The 19,593-nt window shown below is 44.5% G+C and overlaps 1 protein-coding gene across 7 annotated transcripts in view; it reads left to right on the top strand.

The window, feature by feature from the left end:
* The window catches only part of CDH4 (cadherin 4), an 828,450-nt gene that overhangs the window by 230,097 nt on the left and 578,760 nt on the right, over window positions 1–19,593 (top strand). The window contains exon 1 of one of the 7 annotated variants that reach the window (XM_081196114.1): window positions 19,574–19,590. The exons of the other annotated variants lie outside the window; for them this stretch is intronic. Within the exon in view, the coding sequence (XP_081052240.1) occupies window position 19,590 (1 nt within the window). The 5' untranslated portion in view covers window positions 19,574–19,589. Of the gene's footprint in view, window positions 1–19,573; window positions 19,591–19,593 lie in introns of those variants that run through there. 7 annotated transcript variants of the gene reach the window in all.

Genomic DNA, 19,593 nt, shown 5'->3' with positions numbered 1-19,593 from the left:
GAATCTTGTCCCTTTGAAGACTGCTCAGAAACTGCAGCTAGCCTAAAATAGGGTGGCTAGATTGGTAACTGGGGCCAGCTCATGAAGTATATCTCACTAGGCGTAACACGGTTGCACCAGCTCTCAGTCCAATGACAATTGAATGTGCTGGTTGAAATGTTTGAAGCCCACATGGCTTGGGATTTCTCCTATACAAACCAGTCCAGGTATTAAGATAATCCTGTAAAGCCTATCTTCAAGTCTCCTCACTTCTGAAAAACAGGTGAGGACAGGCGACAGAGCCTGTGGCACCCCATGTTTGGAACCCCCTCCTCAATTTTATTTTTTTATGTTGGGGAGATACCTTTTTCTCCGCCACCATAAGGAAAGTGTGGTGCAATAAAAACAATGCAATGATATATATATATATTTAATGAAAGAATGCAAAATGCTCACTCATCTCATTTTGACCTGTGGAAAAGGCACCATAGGCATTATGTTCACATGGATATCCCCATGGCACTGTTTAATATAAAGATGCTTTAGGGTTTTATCTCTCTTTCTCTCTTCCTTTCTGCACTACCCAGCCCCTCTTCATGTAAAGAGCTGGTGAATTTGCCAGCACAATACATTGTAAAGCTTGTAAAGCACTCTTCTATCACTTGAACAGTCATGGCTTCCCCCAGAGAATCCTGGGAACTGTAGCTCTTTGACGTGCCTCCTAACAACTCTTGGCACCGTTAACAAACTACAGTTCTCAGGAGTCTTTGGGGAAAGCCATGACTGTTCAAGTGGTATAAGGATGCTCTAAAATGTATCGTGTGGATGTGGCTGCAGTGGCCAAAAGGCAGCTCTGAATCATTCACAGGTTTCTTCTTTTAAACCCACCCGCATCTTGATTTTTGTCCTGCTGCTCTGTGCCAGCTCACCTGAGACACCCTCCAGATGAGGGTGACGATGATACACACGTGCTAGATGCTTGTTACTTGAAGTTCTTCAAGTGACTTACAGCACAGTTGAAATTGTTAATATACCGTATTTTTCGCTCTATAAGATGCACCCGACCATAAGACGCACCTAGTTTTTAGAGGAGGAAAACAAGAAAAGCCAGCAAGAGCTGCAGACACTTTAAAGATAGAGCAGCTCTTGCTGGCTTTTCCGGGAGGTGGGAGAAGGGACTGACGGGACTGTCCCTTCTCCCACCTCCCTGAAAAGCCAGAGCAAGCTGCGTAGCTATCTCTGAAGCCAGCACAGCAAGAGGGAGAGCTGCGCAGCGCCTCTAGCGCCTCCCAGTGCTGGCTTCCCAGGAAGCAGGATGAGGGACGGAAGAGAGCCCTTACGGAGCCCCTTCTGTCCCTCATCCTGCTTCACTGGGAAGCCAGCAGAGGAAGAGGCGCTGCACAGCTCTTGCTCTTGCTCTGCTGGCTTCAGCGATAGCTGTCCAGCGCCTCTTCAGCGAAGCAGGATGAGGGATGGAAGGGGCTCTGTGTAAGGGCTCCCTTCCGTTCCTCCTCCCGCTTCGCCAGGAAGCCAGCAGAACAAGAGGCGCTGCGCAGCTCTCGCTCTTGCCCTACTGGCTTCAGTGATAGCTGCGCAGCCTGCATTCACATCATAAGACACACACACATTTCCCCTTACTTTTTAGGAGGAAAAAAGTGTGTCTTATGGAGCAAAAAATATGGTAAATACAATGATACCTCGCATTACAAACACCTTGGGTTACAAACACTTCGGGTTACAGACTCTGCTAACCCGGAAGTAGTACCTTGGTGTAGTGGTTGGGAGTTACTCGTGCGTAATCCTGCCCTGTTTGAGCATTGGATTGCCTGGTTAAACCCTCCGGACTGCACAGCCCATCTCAGCGTGGCTGCCCTTAGTCACTCGTAGAATCTGTCTGTGGGCGTTTCTTAAAGCACTGCCAACATAAGAGTTGTTTGACGCCCAATCGTTTCCGCCTCTCACTGCGCGGGAGTCTCCTGCGCAGGGTGGGCGTGGGCAGCGGGGTGCTTTGGCTCTCCTCACTAACTTCCAACGAAGAGTCCTGGAGCCCCTGCACCTCCCCGTCCCGTTGCTCTCCTGGATCCCTGGTGTTACACTCATTCTCTTCCCCTTCTTCCCAGCTGAGTCTCCCTCTAGCGCTGGGACCTTCTCCTGCAGAATCAGAGACCCTCTCCTTCTCCCGTGCCTCTGATGTCAGTTCCCTGACACTTGGGTTAAGAACTTTACCTCAGGATGAGAACAGAAATCGCGCAGTGGTGGCAACAGGAGGCCCCATTAGCTAAAGTGGTACCTCAGGTTAAGAACGGTTTCAGGTTAAGAACTGACCTCCGGAATGAATTAAGTTCATAACCAGAGGTACCACTGTACATTATAGCATCGAAACCAAACAACCCCCAGGAAGTAGTAAAGCAGTACTAAGCAACCTGATGCCCTCCAGATATTGTTGGACTCAAATGTGCACCAGCCATGCCAGTGTTTCGGGATGATATTCCTGCCATATCTGGAGGACCACAGGTTAATCATCTCTGAACAACATACTGTGCATGTCAAATCGCTGTAGTAATCAGGGTTGCAACCTCAAACTTAGCAAGTTTTGGACAAGCTACTCAAGGCATCAGGAACAGAAGCAAGTAGGGCAAAATGAGATTTCTTACTACCGTGGTGTAATCTTGGAGTATATAATCACATAAGCATAATGATTTCATTTATTATATACAGAGGCAGAAAACGGCTTGGTAATGTCCAATCTTCACTATATATATCCTGATTAACCTACATAACCATCCCAGCTTTCTAGATGGATGTGATGCAGGTTTTTGCATGTCATTTATGAAATTCGCAATTGCCTTCCAGTTATTAAAAGCCCACGAGGCTGTGCGTTGTGTTTCTGTGAAGAGAAAACAGAAAGAAACCCCAAATGTTTTTAGTTCAGATTGTGTGTATGTGTAACATATTTAATGTTTGCTCTTTTGCTGACTCAAATACATATTTTTGAAATTGAAGTGATGGAAATTTGCTTAGACAGATCGTTCTGCCTTGTGCAGAAAATATGGCCAAACTCTGAACCATAATAGGTTTTTCACTTGCCTATGGATAGAGCTTAAAAAATATGAACAGTCCATAAAAAATTACAAACAGGAAGGAAACTCTAGTAGTAGTTGCAGTAATAATGATAGCACTGAACAGGCCTAAATATATAACAACTTTTCTGCAGGGAGAGATTGGTGATCGTATTGAACAATAATGTATATATTCCTATTTCAGTATATTTGCATCTTAGCAGACATGAGCCGTTAAGCCTTCATTTTCAACGACAGGTTCTCCTTGCACATTGTTGGTGTTCAACGGCCCAAAATGTTGTAGCTAAGCATCAAGGCATTTGTAATAGCTACCCCCACCAAACACACAAAAAAGCAGTCAGACACAAAACTCTGCATTTCTTGGAAGCAATTTTCTATCACCACACAAGTGCTGGACACGGAAAATCCTGCTTTGCTAAGTCAGTATGTGGAGCAAATCTTATTTAATGCCACAGATACATAAGAGCACATCCTCAGTTTGATTCATTTGAATGATGAATTTGACTGTTATCTACTCAAAAAGAGGGGAAAGATGAAATCTAACTATCTATATCTGTATCTTCTTTTTTATTATGGAATGTAGGAATGTCTGACTTCCAAAGACCCAGGCTCTTAGATTTTGTCGCTTGCATTGCTATAATGAGTTCTCCCTACAATTGGGGAGACTCCCAGCCTTTGCACCTTTGTGTTCTCTCTTGTACCTACTGTTGCTAGGATAGAGACTCATCATGCTAGTCACACTTCTCTGAAGTCTCTCAGCCTCACTCACCTCACAGAGTGTTTGTTGTGGGGGAGGAGGCGAAAGGAGATTGTTAGCCGCTTTGAGATGCCTTAGGGTAGTGATAAAGCGGGATATCAAATCCAAACTCCTCCTCCTCCTCCTCCTCCTCCTCCTCCTCCTCCTCTTCTTCTTCTTCTTCTTCTTCTTCTTCTTCTTCTTCTTCTTCTTCTTTGGCACCCATCATATTTGGGCAGCTGCCACTTACCCTGTTGGGGGCTGATGCTTTCCCTACCAGTATGTTTGCACAAGCAGACTTTGGTCTTTCAAATTTCAGTGGCGCCCTGTGCACGGCCAAAATCCACACCCACACCCACACACCACCTCTTACCTTTCATTCTGCTCAATTCACTATGTCAGGGGTCAGCAAACTTTATCAGCAGGGGGCCGGTCCATTGTCCCTCAGACCTTGTGGGGGGCCGGACTATATTTTGAAAAAAAAAGAACAAAGAACAAATTCCCATGCCCCACAAATAACCCAGAGATGCATTTTAAATAAAAGCACACATTCTACTAATGTAAAAACATGCTGATTCCCGGACCGTCCGTGGGCCGGATTTAGAAAGCGATTGGGCCAAATCTGGCCCCTGGGCCTTAGTTTGCCTTCCCATGCACCATGTCATAGTTGTGATGCTCTGTGGCACCCCCTAGGCTCAGTGCCCAGTGTGGCAGAACCAGTTGCGCTGTCTTAAATCTGCCTCTGCTGTCTGCTCCCCAACTTTGCAGTGGGTACCACGGAGCAGTCTCCCTCTAGTGGCATCAGCCTCTAGCTGCTGTCAAGTCAGCTGTTTAATGGAAGGACTATGTTGCGGGAGCTGCTCTGTTCCATATCCTCCAACATTTTGCCAATGAAAATAAGAACATCTTCTTCCATGCCCTCCAACATTTCTCTGATGAAAATAGGGCCATCCTACCATAACCTTCAAATGGGACACGGGTGGTGCTGTGGGTTAAACCACAGAGCCTAGGGCTTGCCGATCAGAAGATCAGCGGTTCGAATCCCCGCAACAGGGCGAGCTCCTGTTGCTTGGTCCCAGCTCCTGCCAACCTAGCAGTTCGAAAGCACATCAAAGTGCAAGTAGATAAATAGGTACCACTCTGGCGGGAAGGTAAACACAGTTTCTGTGTGCTGCTCTGGTTCACCAGAAGCGGCTTAGTCATTTTGGCCACATGACCTGGAAGCTGTACGCCAGCTCCCTCAGCCAATAAAGCGAGATGAGCGCTGCAACCCCAGAGTCGGTCACAACTAGAACTAATGGTCAGGGGTCCCTTTACCTTTACCATACTCTTCAGCATTTCTCCGATGAAAATAGGGACACCCTAAGGAAAAGCAGGATCAAATCAGAAACTGGAATGACTTCTGTAAATCTGGGACTGTCCATGGAAAATAGGGACACTTGGAGGACCTGCTGTCCTCCTGGCCTAGACACTGTCACCCACTCTGTGTTTGAAACAGATGTGAGAAGAAGAATGTTTTCATTGAGGGACTACCCATTATCAAGGGCAAGACAGCCAGAACCTATGTAATTGTGTTACAAGAAGTGTAACTTGAAAAAATTGAGTTTGCTTTTTCCTTAGCCTGGCTCCTCATCACAGTTCCTTGATGCTCAGGTCAGCATTTGTCTCAGGAACCTCTGTCTCTTCTCTCCTCTTCTGGTCAACTTCTTCTTGCCCGGGGAAAGGGGCATAGCTCAGTGGTAGAACATCCACTTCGCGTCCAGAAAATTGCAGGTTCAGACCCTAGCATCTCCAGGTAGAGTTGGGAGAGACTTCCCATCTGAAATTCTGGAAAGCTGCTGTCAGTCACTGGAGATGCTACTGAGCTAGGTAGACCATTGTTCTGACTCTGTATAAGGCATCTTCCTATATTCCTGTATACCAAGGCAGTCCATAGCACAGTAAGCTGCAAAGTGGTTCTGGGCCTTCCCAAGGAACGCAAATCATTCCTACTGCCAAACACATTTCCACCCCACCTCACCCTTTCATAACTAACAGTGTAGCTGGAAACCTCCATTTAAATGTCGCAAAGCTAAATATAATGATCTATCTGCAAAAGACTGTGTATTTGCTTTTTATATAAAGCAGAACTCTTGCCTTTTAATTCAAATGTCCTTTAGCACCTCTTATGCATTTCCTGACAGACTGTCCCTGTAAACTTAGCAGTTTCCTCTGCCTGCCTGTAATCAAAGTTCCTCATCTACGTAGACAACCGGGAAGGAAGAAAAGGCAAGAGGGCTGTGGAAATGAGCACACCAGAGACTCGGGGAACAGCACCACGGAGAGAGACATTTGAGCACCCCAAAATAGATGAACATATCAGACTTCTGGAATCCGATGCAAAGTGGGGAAGCAGTATGTCCAGTCCTGATTTTGATAAGTGCAATGTGCTCTGCACAGGGCTGCCCTTGAGAAGGGAGATAGTTCACAGAGTTTAGCTGGTCCAGAATGCAGCTACTGGGCTGTAGGTCAGCCAGTAACCAGTTTAAAAGAAGTCCCCTGATTACTACTGGCTCTGTCTCTTATTCTGTTAGAAACGAGGTCTTTTCTGCTGTGATGTTGCTATTGTATACCTCTTCGTCCTGTATATACTCACCTGGCTAGATCTTTTTGCACCTCTGGGAGGCAAAGAAATACCTCCCAGTACGTTTCCGAGCACAATTCAAAGTTTTGGTGGAGACCTTTAAAGCCCTAAACAGCCTCGGTCCTGTATACCTGAAGGAGCGTCTCCACCCCCATCGTTCAGCCCGGACTCTGAGATCCAGCGCCGAGGGCCTTCTGGCGGTTCCCTCATTGTGAGAAGTGAGGCTACAGGGAACCAGACAGAGGGCCTTCTCAGTAGTGGCGCCTACCCTTCAGATGTGAAGGAAATAAGCAGCTATCCTATCTTTAAAAGACATCTGAAGGCAGCCCTGTTCAGGGAAGTTTTTAATATTTAACACTTGATTGGGAGCCACCCAGAGTGGCTGGGGAAACTCAGCCAGATGGGCAGGGTATAAATAATAAATTATTATTATTATTATTATTATTATTATTATTATTATTATTATTATTATTATTAATAATTTTGTATTCTCCTGGGGTTTTGAAAGCTGGGAACACAAGCATGCCTCAATGCTGCTTTTACTATTTTTCTCAAAATGATAGTGATGTGGCATGAGCCATAGCTGAGGCTGCTCAGTGACCCTGTACCCAATGTTTCGTGGCACAGACATGAGGGGACCACATCAGAGTATCACTGGACCTCCATGTTGAAGTTTTGTAGTGATGCACTCACACTGCCTTTCCTCTCTGTTCTCAAAAAGACCACCCGCCCCCTGAGATGTGCTGTTATAATAGGACTATATCTTATTATGGGATGGCCCCTGATATAGAAGATCAGTACCTCCAGGGTTCTAAATTTCATTGATTCCCAGAGAATTTGGGGCGGGGAGCGACACTGCAATATTTCTTGGATTATTAAGACGCTGGTTTCCTTTTATTGTATGATGGAAAGAGTTATGAATTTAGTAACCACCGTGCCTTGGGTGGTTGGCGGTAAGCAATCAATACCTCCCTTTAAAACATAATTATGATGGCCCCCAACCTTTTAAGCCTTTTTCCTCCACTCTCAAAATATTGGTGGTGGTTGTTTTTCTTGATTGCCTATAGCATTTTTATATATACTTGCTATTAAAAAAAAAAGTCAGATACTTTTAAGAATGGGAGCCATATCACAGATTGTTGTTTTTTTCCTCCCACTGTGAAGCTTTTATGAAATATTGAACACTTCAAGTTGTCATATCAGGAATTCAAGCTAACGTTTTCTGTGACAGAGCAGGGTGTGTGCTAAGCATTAATTTTGTGCCACATATCAACCAGATTGGGGGGGGGGGGGGGAGAGAGAGAGAGAGAGAGAGAGAGAGAGAGAGAGAGAGAGAGAGAGAGAGAGAATGCAAATGCCTTGGCCAGACTGACTTCTGTTGCTCTGGTGCATCAGGCCAGGCCAACGCAGGACCATGGCTGGCCACACCTGAATTGAGACCTGGAGCGTATATGTTTTCCTGCCCACATCCCTGAAATCACTTCTGGAGCTTATGTTGAGGTCTTGAGCTGGTGCTGGAGTTTGAGTTTGAGGAGTTGAATGCTGAAGGAACTGAGCTGTTGATCAGTCTGGGAAAGAGGCCTCACCCTTAATGGGGTCCATCCAATCCAGAGGCTTCATATTGCCTGCCAATCAAACGAGCTGATGTTCCACATCTCAGGCTCTGAGAGTACGCTAGGCATCTCCAGCTTGGTGCCCAGTGCGGGCGAACCCAAAATCTGCTTCTGATCTGACCCATCCCTTTCTAGTTTTCAGCAGTTGGTTAAGACACTCCTTTTTGGAAGCAATGAAAGGAAGAGAGACTGGATTAGACAAATGGAGTAATTGCTGCTACTGCTAGTAGTATAACTGCTATATAGATATTTGAGTTCATAGAGTTCTTGGGTTGCTTATTTAAGGATTGCGTCCACCCCACCCCCACCCCCCACCCCCCGCTATGAATTTATGTCTCCCTTTTATAATATCGGACTTTGTTGTAAACTGCCTGGACGTGTCATGGCACAGAAATCTGCTGTTATCTTTTTGGTCACTCTCATATCCCACTGATTATCACCATTATAAATATGGTTGTTGTTCTCCCACCTTTGAACTGGAAGAAAATACAAAATGTATAAGGCAATACAAACAACAATAACCAGATCGCAGAAAACAGAAATGTTAAAATGAAAATCTGACAGGGGTTTCTCTATCTCACAGTCACCATACTCCTTGCCATACGCATTATATTCATTCAGTCTCTCTGGCTTTGCTTCAGCTGCACATTTAAGCCTTTCCGCTCAAATATTCCCTGCAAGAACCTTGCAGCAATCCCAAATGTCCACAGATTAATGTCTGGGCGATGGTTAGCAAACATTGTCCCACTTTCTGTAGAGAATGGTGCACTCCGAGACTAATTTAACACATGATTTCTGGGACGGTGTTTTCGAAGCACCTGATGGCTGCTGCCTCAGACCCTCCCAGTCTTCCAAACATCTCTCTCTCTCTCTCTCTCTGAACATCTGCATTTCAGAAATTGATCGCCACAGAGTAATTCTTTGTGTCACTTCACATGATCCCTAACACAGGTCCCCCCCCCCCCGTTGAAGCAGTTCACACATTCATGTGGAAATAATGTATTTTCTTTCTGAGTGGTGTACGCATGTGAATTGTTCTTTACTGATGACCTGCTGCTCAGAATTTAATTAATATCACATTGTGGCAAACAAAACAAAAAATCTTTTTCTTTTTTAGGTGTCTGGCACTTAAGTTGGCAAAAGTCTTTGAGTGATTGTTCTTTCGATGACCCATAAATTGCCTCAGGATAAGGCTGCAGTAGCTTTTGTTTTATGCATTTCTAGAAAAATAAAACCTTCCGTCCCACTTTACCTGTCCCAAAAGTGGCTAATGAGACAGAAAGCAAGTCCGTCATTAAAACAGCAGCAACAAATACCATATTTTTCGCCCTATAGGACACACTTTTCCCCCTCCAAAAATGAAGGCAAATATGGGGCGAATGCAGGCTTTTGCTGAAGCGAAACCGACCCCTCTCGCTCTCCAGGCTTCAGGAAGCTATCTGCAAGCCTTGGGAGCCTGGCGCAACTTCCTGCCAGGCTCCCAAGGCTTGCGGACAGCAGCCTGCAGCCCGAAACCCGGGGAGCGCAGCGGAGCGCACCCCGGGCTTTGGGCAGATATCCGCAAGCCTGGGGAGCTCAGCGGGAGTTCCCGCCGGGGTCCCTAGGCTTGCGGATAGCAGCCTGCATCCCAAAGCCTGGGGCGCAGGCTTTATTCCCCCCAAAAAATTAGGTGCGCCCTATGGGCCGGTGCGCCCTATAGGGCGAAAAATACGGTACTAGGAGAAGCCCAGAAATAATACAAAGAGCACAGAAGGCTAGAGCTTGCAATAAATAAAATTGTGATAGGATTGAACACCTTAAAAAAACACCACACACACACACACAGATAGGAAGCTTCCTCCTTGGTCTAATTATCTCAGTATTCTTGACTCTGACTGGAAGTGGAGATGTCAGAATTTGAACCCAGGACCCTCTACATGCAAAGCAGATGCCCCACCCCTGAGCTGCTGAGACTCTTCCCCTCCACCGGAGAAGTGTCTCCAGGTATTGGCAGAACACGAGTAAAAAGGAAATTAGCCAAACTCTTTTAAGACAAGGAGTTTCACATGCAGTATGCCATGTCACAGTCTCATTTGCAGTTCACAACTTGAATTTTGCAGAAGCTTGCCTGTGGGTTGTTAATTGACCTGTTGGCGTGTTCTGCGCTCAGTTAATCTTCTGATATGTGTTGAATGACCTGTTACTTGTCAAATGGTCATTGCTGTGTTGTTAGTGTAGCATAATTGCGTATCATGGATATTCTGCTTTTATCGTATTTGCACATTCAATTTTCCGTGAACCACTCTGATCACAAAGGCTTAGATCCTAACTTGAATCCTAACTTGATGAGAGCCAGTGTGGTGTAGTGGTTAAGAGCGGTAGTCGCGTAATCTGGGTAACCGGGTTCGCGTCTCCGCTCCTCCACATGCAGCTGCTGGGTGACCTTGGGCCAGTCACACTTCTTTGAAGTCTCTCAGCCCCACTCACCTCACAGAGTGTTTGTTGTGGGGGAGGAAGGGAAAGGAGATTGTTAGCCGCTTTGAGACTCCTGAAGGGGAGTGAAAGGCGGGATATCAAATCCAAACTCTTCTTCTTCTTCTTCTTCTTCTGAATTTCTCTCAGCGAGAGCTTCCTCAGCAGAAGTGGGGGTGAATGCAACTTCCGCCGATTCCCCTTTCCTTCGTGCCCCCTGGGAACGTGCTCCAGAGGTGGTGTCAGATGATGCAGGAAGAAGCGGGAAATGGTGGAAATTGCCTCTCTCCACTTCTTCCAATGGGACCTCCACTGGATCTTCACAGAACTCTAGCCCAATGGTTGCCATCAATTTGATTTGAATTAATTTTATAATGAAATGATTTTAGAATGTTGTATTATTTTGTTGTTGTTAGCCGCCCTGAGCCCGGCTTCGGCTGGGGAGGGCGGGATATAAAATTTGTTGTTATTATTATTATTATTATTATTATTATTATTATTATTATTATTATTATCATTATCATCATCATCATCATCATCATCATCTTAGCCCTGTCTGTGAGTGGAAGCAGCTTTTTTGCAGATGCCTAATTAGGGTCCAAATATATGCATCTCATAACCATATTTACAATAAATAAAGTGACTCGCGTATATTCAAATCGTTTCTCTATTGCAGTAATATTGAATGTAAAACAGCCTGCAAATTTTACAAACATATACAAAATCCCAGATAACCATTCATGCTATGAGCTACTAACTGTGGTAGTTATTTTACCCCAGTGGAATCTTCCAACAGATGAAGTGTGTTCTGTTAAAGGCCGACTTTCCCCTCACCCTTGTACAATGTAAACTCATTTTTTCTGAATACAGTGGTGCCCCGCAAGACGAATGCCTCGCAAGACGGAAAACTCGCTAGATGAAAGAGTTTTCCGTTTTGGAGGTGCTTCGCAAAACGAATTTCCTATGGGCTTGCTTCGCAAGACAACAATGTCTTGCGAGTTCCTGCTGGTTTTTTTCCCTCCCCCCCCTTTTCTAAGCCGCTAAGCCGCTAATCAGCTGATCCGATCAGCAGATAAGCTGCTAAAAGCCGCTAAAAGCCGCTAATAGCGCTAATCCGCTAATCCTTCAATGGGCTTGCTTCGCAAGACAAAAAAACCGCTAGACGAAGAGAATCACAGAACGGATTCTTTTCGTCTTGCGAGGCACCACTGTAATACTAAAGCAGTGGTGACTCAGGTGGAAGACAGGGAGGACAACAGTAGGGGGAGCCACAGGCAATGACAGACAGGCCCAACTAATTCCGGTTTTGCCCTCCATCTTTCATCCCTGCTGATTTCACCGCTGAATCTGAGGTGGACGTTGAGAGCCTGGGCTTCCCCGGACTGGATGCAAGCAAGAAGGGAGGCAAATGACAGCTGGCTGAGAACAGACAGAGGCTGGTGTGGCAGTTTGCTTTTAGCTCTAATGCGACAGCCTTCACTGTCCACCAGAGAAGCTAACAGCCCAACATTCAAAAACTATAGCAATTGTTAGCAACATGTAGGATTCTTTAGTAATGGAAAGCAATGCATTTCTGCAAATGCATGATACAATTCTCCACAATCCCCTGCTTCCAAAAAAAGGGAAATGTGCAAGGTGTGCTTTCTCTGACAGCATCAGGCACGGCACACTTTGTCGCTCATCAAAGTGACAGTCATGATCTTCCCTCTGAGTGTTCCCCTTGTTCCTGAATTCCGACAGGGAGGCAGCCTTTCTTGTCACTTCTGCCCTTTTAATATTTTCCTTTTCAAACTGCCTAAGCCTTTTCAAACTGCCCTGCACTTGACCTGAAATCTATATTGAAGGGAGGGATAGTGGGTAGAAATCTTATTTTTTTAAAAAAAATAAAAATGGAGAAGGAGAAGAAAGAGAATCAAAGTGATGCAGCAGGATGTATCAGAATACTTGTTGCTGAACAGAAATATGCCATCCATGAAGTAAAGACTATTGGGTGACTTTGCCCTCATTTACAGAAAATGAATCTGTCTTTCATTGAGACTGGAAATCCTTTCCAGCAATGGCTGCTAGTAAGTACCTCAATGGGTCCATCTTGCCTCCTTTTACTAACAAAACCGTCTGCCATTAGGCTGGAGGATTTTAATAAGTTAGGAAGAGGGAGAGAAAGACTAATTCTTTCTCAGTTCACTGTGCATGTCTGACTCTTTGCTCCATATGACCTCACAGATTCCTGTCCTTCTTGGACTTAGTGCTTCAAGGAATGTTATATCAATTAGCAGAACCTCTTCTGACCACATTAGGCCTTGTTACCTGAGCCATGGAAGATGTTGTCTCAGCAGAGGCCCATACACATCTGAAAGCTTAAGAAGGCTGGCTGGGCTTTCCCTTCCAATGACTTCTCCCCTGTGAGAGAGATCTGAAGTCCTGAAGGCCCTGTAGCCAGTTCTGCAGTTGTATGGTCCTCCAGGGCTGTGGAGCAGGAGAAGTTAAAGAGGAGCTGTCTTCAGAGTCTGAAGATGATGGAAGACTCACATTCTCAAGTGTAGAAAGGGGTTCTGAGGGCTTCCCCAAATTGTGGTGACCCATGGGTCATCTAAATATTCACAATGGATCCTAGATGCAGGGATGTGGCACAACACAGAGAGAGCTGCTGAAGAATAAAGCATCATGTTCCCTGCTTTACTTTCTTTGCTTGCCATCTGTGTTTCCTCTTATGTCAGCCATTGTCCAGCACTATCCCCAGACGTCTTACCTCCTCATCTTAATCTACTGTACACTTGGATTTGCCACATACCAAAGAAACTGAGCTTTCTGTGGTAGCTGCTCCTGGCTGTTTTTGTGCTGGCCAGCTAAACCATCAGGACCAGGCTTGCAAAAATACAGATGCCTGGTGCTTAGAAAAATTAACCATGAAGTCTTGAGAACATATCTTCTGAAGTATGGATCAGCTGATTTTTTTTCTCATATGAAAAAAATGGCAGCTGAATTATTGTGGGTCACAACTCCCCTCCAACTCCTAAGTGTACTTTTAAAATAGCTAAAGCTTGCTTTCATGATGATATACTATTCTGCTGTTCCTCTACCCCGTTTTGTGTTTACTGACTGTGTGTGGTCCTTGACAGTCAAGAATTGCGTAGTTTTACGCTGCTACATTACCAATGCAACACAATCATATGAGTTTGGGTGCCAGGCCTTTCTAACCCCTAGGTCCAGCAAGTGTCAAAATATAAGCAAGCATGCTGATTAGGTCATCGCCTGGGGTGAAGGGCTATTAAGAGAACAAAGGCAAGATGTTTGTGAGATGCCAAATGGGTGGGCCCAGCTCACAGGAAGATAAAAAGCTAGTTTAGAGTTAAGTTGGTGGTAATGATGTGCCCAGAAATAAAGCCAGAGAAGCAGAGCATGATGTTTGATTTCTGCTTGAATCCAAGGCTGTGGCTATGAGAGAAACAAGACCCGTTGAGGGTGCTGATGCTGGGAACCCCTCCATCCTAGCCTCAGGTTGTATAATCCACATATCATAAATACACCACACTCTCCAATGTGCCTCAATTTCCAAAAGGAAACACAAATCCTGGGTAAGTGCCTCCAACCCCTGGAATCTCACACTGCTCAGAGATTGGGGGGGCATGCGGCAATGCTGTCATAACGTGACAATTCCTGTTGCCACCTCTTTAAAAAGCCTTTCACAGTTTTGCAAAGTTTCACCCAAAGCCATGTAAGTTTCCAGCAGCTTGGATATAAACCCACGTAGTTTACATTTTGACGGGCAAGACTTGGGCTTGGCATAACTTAACAGGAGATGTTCAGCACCATTTGTATTGGCACTGGACTGTAAACTTGGCTCGCTTCTGTGTATGTGGTTGTTTTTTTAATCGCTTGCATTTCCAGTCGAAGTTAGCCATGTTTCACACTGTTTGATTCCCCTATGGGGGTTGTCTCAATAAAATGTCACGCACTGCAGCTTTTCCAGACGGGGTGCCTTTAACTTTTGAGTCTATTGTCAGGCTCTGATGAAGAGGAAAAGATTTGCCTGTTGTACCTGACTCCGCTTGATACCAAATTGTGTGTGTGTGTGTGTACACACAGAGAGGTGGGAAGCTTAGCAAGATCAAAGTAATATGAAGGATGGAAGCTGGATAACTTTTCAAGGAAAATAAAACTGTATTAGCCTTTCCTAGCACAAACACTATCTGAAATATGACATAAACTACTACCTTGGCCTGGAAAGAGGCTCGTGGGGTGTGTGGGGAGACCAAAGGTGCTGTTTCAGCTTTCTAATATGGTCTATTAAATCAGGGAAATGGAATATGCCTTCTTTTTCTTTCTTTTCTCTTTTTTTGCTCTTTAGAGGTAAAGGGACAGAACCGCATCAGAAAGGCTTGTTCTCTCTGCTTTTCATCCAAAGCTAAGCTGTACATTACATTGATTCATCCATTCATTTACTTCTTCAGTGACACACATCCCCCAACACAATTCCCTGTTGTCTAAGACCCTGTCGAATGTCACCAGTGGTAAGCAAAGGGCAACGTATCTCTTATAGGTGATGGCCTGGCCACATTATGACCTCTACATTTACCACCAGTCATCATATCATTGTGGAGCCAGACATGAAGAATTTCAACAGCATCACCTGCATCCTGTAGTACTGGTGTGGGGGTCTTGTTCCACCAGGATCCACAAGAATTTGATGGCTGGTGTTCACTTATTTATTTATTTTTAATAACATTTTATTGATTTTCCAAAATAACAAAAATAAAAACAACAACAATACAAAAACAAAACAAAGCAAATTGACTTCCCTCTAATCCCTTCCTTGGTTCTTTTATTTATCAACATACAGTGGTACCTTGGGTTAAGAATTTAATTCGTTCTGGAGGTCTGTTCTTAACCTGAAACTGTTCTTAACCTGAAGCACCACTTTAGCTAATGGGGCATCCCGCTGCTGCTGCGCGATTTCTTTTCTCATCCTGAAGCAAAGTTCTTAACCCGAGGTACTATTTCTGGGTTAGCGGAGTGTGTAACCTGAAGTGTCTGTAACCCGAGGTACTACTGTACTGAATGTCTATTGTTAAATTTTATCCTATTTGAATTCATATTATACATTCATAACACAATTACAAGTAATCTTAAAACCCTGCTAATGTATCAACCTGTGTTCATTGCTTTTGTAAATATGCAATAAACATCTTCCATTCTTCCTTAAATTTGTTGTCATCTCTTCCTCTTAGTGTCATAGTCAATTTTGCCATTTCAGCATATTCCATTAATATAACTTGCCAGTCTTCTTTAGATGGGACACCACTTGTGTTCACTCATTTTGGTGGCCCAATAGGTCTTGGACATTCGGTGTGGGGACACTCGTTTTGCTGTCCCTCCCAGTCTGCCACCTAATACAAGTAGATCAGTGTGTTTCATGACAGTCTGGCCTTGACAACAAAACCTCCCCAACCAATAGTAATTTCGAACACATTGGTCTACATCAGACATTGTTTGGTTTCAAAAATGAGAGTTAGTGGGACCCAATCCAACCTGGAAATGATTTCATACCCTGTAAGTGCTGTGATAGGCCTTGCCAATCAGAAGGTCGGCCGTTTTGAATCCCCGTGATGGGGTGAGCTCCCGTTGCTCGGTCCCTGCTCCTGCCAACCTAGCAGTTCGAAAGCACGTCAAAAGTGCAAGTAGATAAATAGGTACCGCTCCAGCGGGAAGGTAAACGGCGTTTTCATGCGCTGCTCTGGTTCGCCAGAAGTGGCTTAGTCATGCTGGCCACATGATCCGGAAGCTGTATGCCGGCTCCCTCGGCCAATAAAGCGAGATGAGTGCCGCAACCTGAGAGTCGGTCACAACTGGAACTAATGGTCAGGGGTCCCTTTACCTTTACCTTTAAGTGTCCCAGAAAAAGGGCATCCCGTTTTTTTATCATGGGAAAATGGCAGCCATTTTGGTTGCTGTGATCTCTCGCGATTCCACGGCGTGATTCCCCCCCCAACCCCAACCCCCACTTTTTCAGGGCTATGATCTCGCACAGTTCCCCAAACTGCACATTTTAGGGCAGCATGCCTTGGGGAAAACATTTTTTGGAGGGTGGGTTGCTGTGGAGTGAAATCAAGCGAGATCACAGAAACCAAAATGGCCGCAGAGCTCTCACAATAAAATAAACCAGGAAGATGGCGTCCCGGATTTGGGGTTCAAAGTGTTGGGGGGTATGCAATTGTCTTCAAAACTATTTCCTATCACTCCAGATGTGTGGGGCCCTTAGGTTACCCATTGATTTGAGAAAGGTACTCCACACATATTCAGAAACATCATCTTATATTATCCATCATATAACATAATAATGGTCTGCCATTGCATTAAAAAACAAAAGATGGATTGAGGGCTCAACTGTAGCAGAGATTTTTGCCTTTACAAGTCCTTTATAAAGTTCAGGCAAGGGTGTGTGTGTGGGGGGGGGAGTTTAGAGCCTGAATCTGCATGCAAATTCAAACCAATACAGCTGGTTGTCACTCTTTTAAATTCTTGGTGAATGCCTGCCAACGATTTGTTTACATTACTGTTTTTATTTGCAGAATAATGAAAATATTACTGGCCGAAGGTGAAAATATGGATATTAAAATTTTAATAGAGTATGCACAGTCGTAAAAGAAAAAGAGAGGGAGAGAGAGAGAGAAAGAAAAGGAACACACAGATGAGGGCTCTTCCATGATAATTAAAAATTATAAAGTCATTACTCCAGCTTGCTTTTGGAATTGCCGAGTGAATTAAACAGTTTGTTGTCAGTGCAAATGCCTTTGCAGATTTCGGCTCATTAAAATTCTGCATTGTCAAAATGGGCACAGAATGCATATACAATGACTAATTTGATTTTAAGCCATTTCTTTCCTCAAGGCTTTATCTCTCTGCACAACAGACCTCACCTTGGAGGGACATAAGGAATGATGTATATTTGCTGATGCAGGGGGATTGAAAAACAATAACGAAATCTTTTATTCTTTTGAGGGGTCTCTTTTCTTTAAAGGGTGCATATGTCTCTCCCCCACCCCCATTAGATATTGAGAAGGAAGGGAAAAGACCTGTGGGGTGTTCTGGCTCTTATGTGCCATAAAATGCTATTATAATGAAAAGTGTTAGTTTTTATGGCATCGCCAAACTATTAAGCAGCAACTTTTTTTTCTGTAAATGTTAATCTTTAATCTTTATAAATTGCATGCTGAAGAAATAGTAGGTCTGTAAAACACTTGTCTTCAAGCCTTACAGGGATAAAGTTATAATGGGGTTGGCTGTTGTCCAGAATTTTACTATCCAGTAGTATTGGTTTGCTTATAATAATGTGGGTTTTCCCCTCCCCTCTATTTCTTTTTCTTTTTCTGCATTTCTTATTGCCCTGCCCACTGAGGAGCTGATTTGTGTTGCAAAGGATTCTGGGATTTCTTTGATGGCATTCAGCACATGACTCCCCCAGCGTAACTGACCCCCACTGTAGCCTCATGTCTAGTTGAAAGTAGGGCCCACCCAATGCTCCTTTTATGTCTGCTTGTTTCAAGGGAAGATCAGTCGTGGCGAGGGTGGGGAAAAAAAGGAAGCATTACCCAAAAGCGGGTAATGATTTGCATGGAATTTGCATATTATAATAGATGGAAATTTAGAAATAATTGAAATACAGTGGTACATCTGGTTACAAACTTACGGTAATTCATTCTGGAGGTCCGTTCTTAACCTGCAACCGTTCTTAACCTGAGGTACCACTTTAGGTAATGGGGCCTCCTGCTGCTGCCACCGCGCAATTTATGTTCTCATCCTGAGGTAAAGTTCTTAACCCGAGGTACTATTTCCGGGTTAGCGGAGTCTGTAACCCGAAGTGTTTGTAACCCAAGGTACCACTGTAGTAGCAGCAGTAATAGTAATAATAATTATACAGTGGTACCTTGGGTTATGAGAGGGACGCGGGTGGCGCTGTGGGTTAAACCACAGAGCCTAGGACTTGCCAATCAGAAGGTCGGCAGTTCGAATCCCCATGACGGGGTGAGTTCCCATTGCTCAGTTCCAGCTCCTGCCAACCTAGCAGTTTGAAAGCACATCAAAGTGCAAGTAGATAAATAGGTACCACTCCGGCGGGAAGGTAAACGGTGTTTCCATGTGCTGCTTTGGTTTGCCAGAAGCGGCTTAGTTATGCTGGCCACATGACCCGGAAGCTGTACGCCGGCTCCCTCAGCCAATAAAGCGAGATGAGCACCACAACCCCAGAGTCGGTCACGACTGGACCTAATGGTCAGGGGTCCCTTTACCTTTACCTTTACCTGGGGTTACTGACACTTCAGGTTACAGACGTGTACACGAAGTGTTTGTAACCCAAGGTACCACTGTGGAAGTATAACACAGCTGACCACAGTGGGGAAGACTGTGACCAGGTATCCCGTGTACCTGCTTAGTCTTCTGCCCAGCTGGTAACTGAGAGTATTCTGTGATTTATTTTATCATAGCTGCTGGATAGCTCAGTTGGTGGAGCAAGAGACTCTTAATCTCAGGGTTATGGGTTTGAGCCCCACTTTGGGCAAAGGATTCCTGCATTGCAGGAGGTTGGGCTAGATGACCCTCATGGACTCTTCCAGCTCTACGATTCTATGATTCATTGACTGCATTCTAAAATGGAAATACTGCCTGCCTTATATTGACACTTTCGAAAAGGGATTATATGGATTATAATATAAGTCACTCCTGGATGAATAATTGATGACTTTCTCTTAGTGCTCAGAATTTGCTTAGCTTCTAAACATAATTGAAAATTTAATTTTAATAGTAACAACAACAACAACAACAACAACAACAACAACAACAACAACAACAACAACTCATTGAGTATACATAAGTAATCTGGTCATTTATCATAGCGCGTGACAAACCAAATCTGATTGTGTCTTCCTAATGCAGCTCTATTTATTAATTCACATCTTTCTTTCTTTCTTTTTCTTCCCTTAGGTAAGTCTCTCAGCTCTTAATTCATCTGGCAGCTTCCAGATTCTGCTGTCTTTACCACAAAGATGTAAGAAAATGTCTCTACATGACTCTCCTATATTTCTGATTAGCAAAATCCTGGAACTTTGCGGAAAAGTA

This window comes from Podarcis bocagei (genome assembly GCF_964188305.1).
Source record: "Podarcis bocagei genome assembly, chromosome: 5".
Lineage (NCBI taxonomy): Eukaryota > Metazoa > Chordata > Lepidosauria > Squamata > Lacertidae > Podarcis > Podarcis bocagei.
The sequence above is the reverse complement of the archived record's forward strand: the minus strand, read 5'-3'. Positions and strand labels throughout refer to the sequence as shown.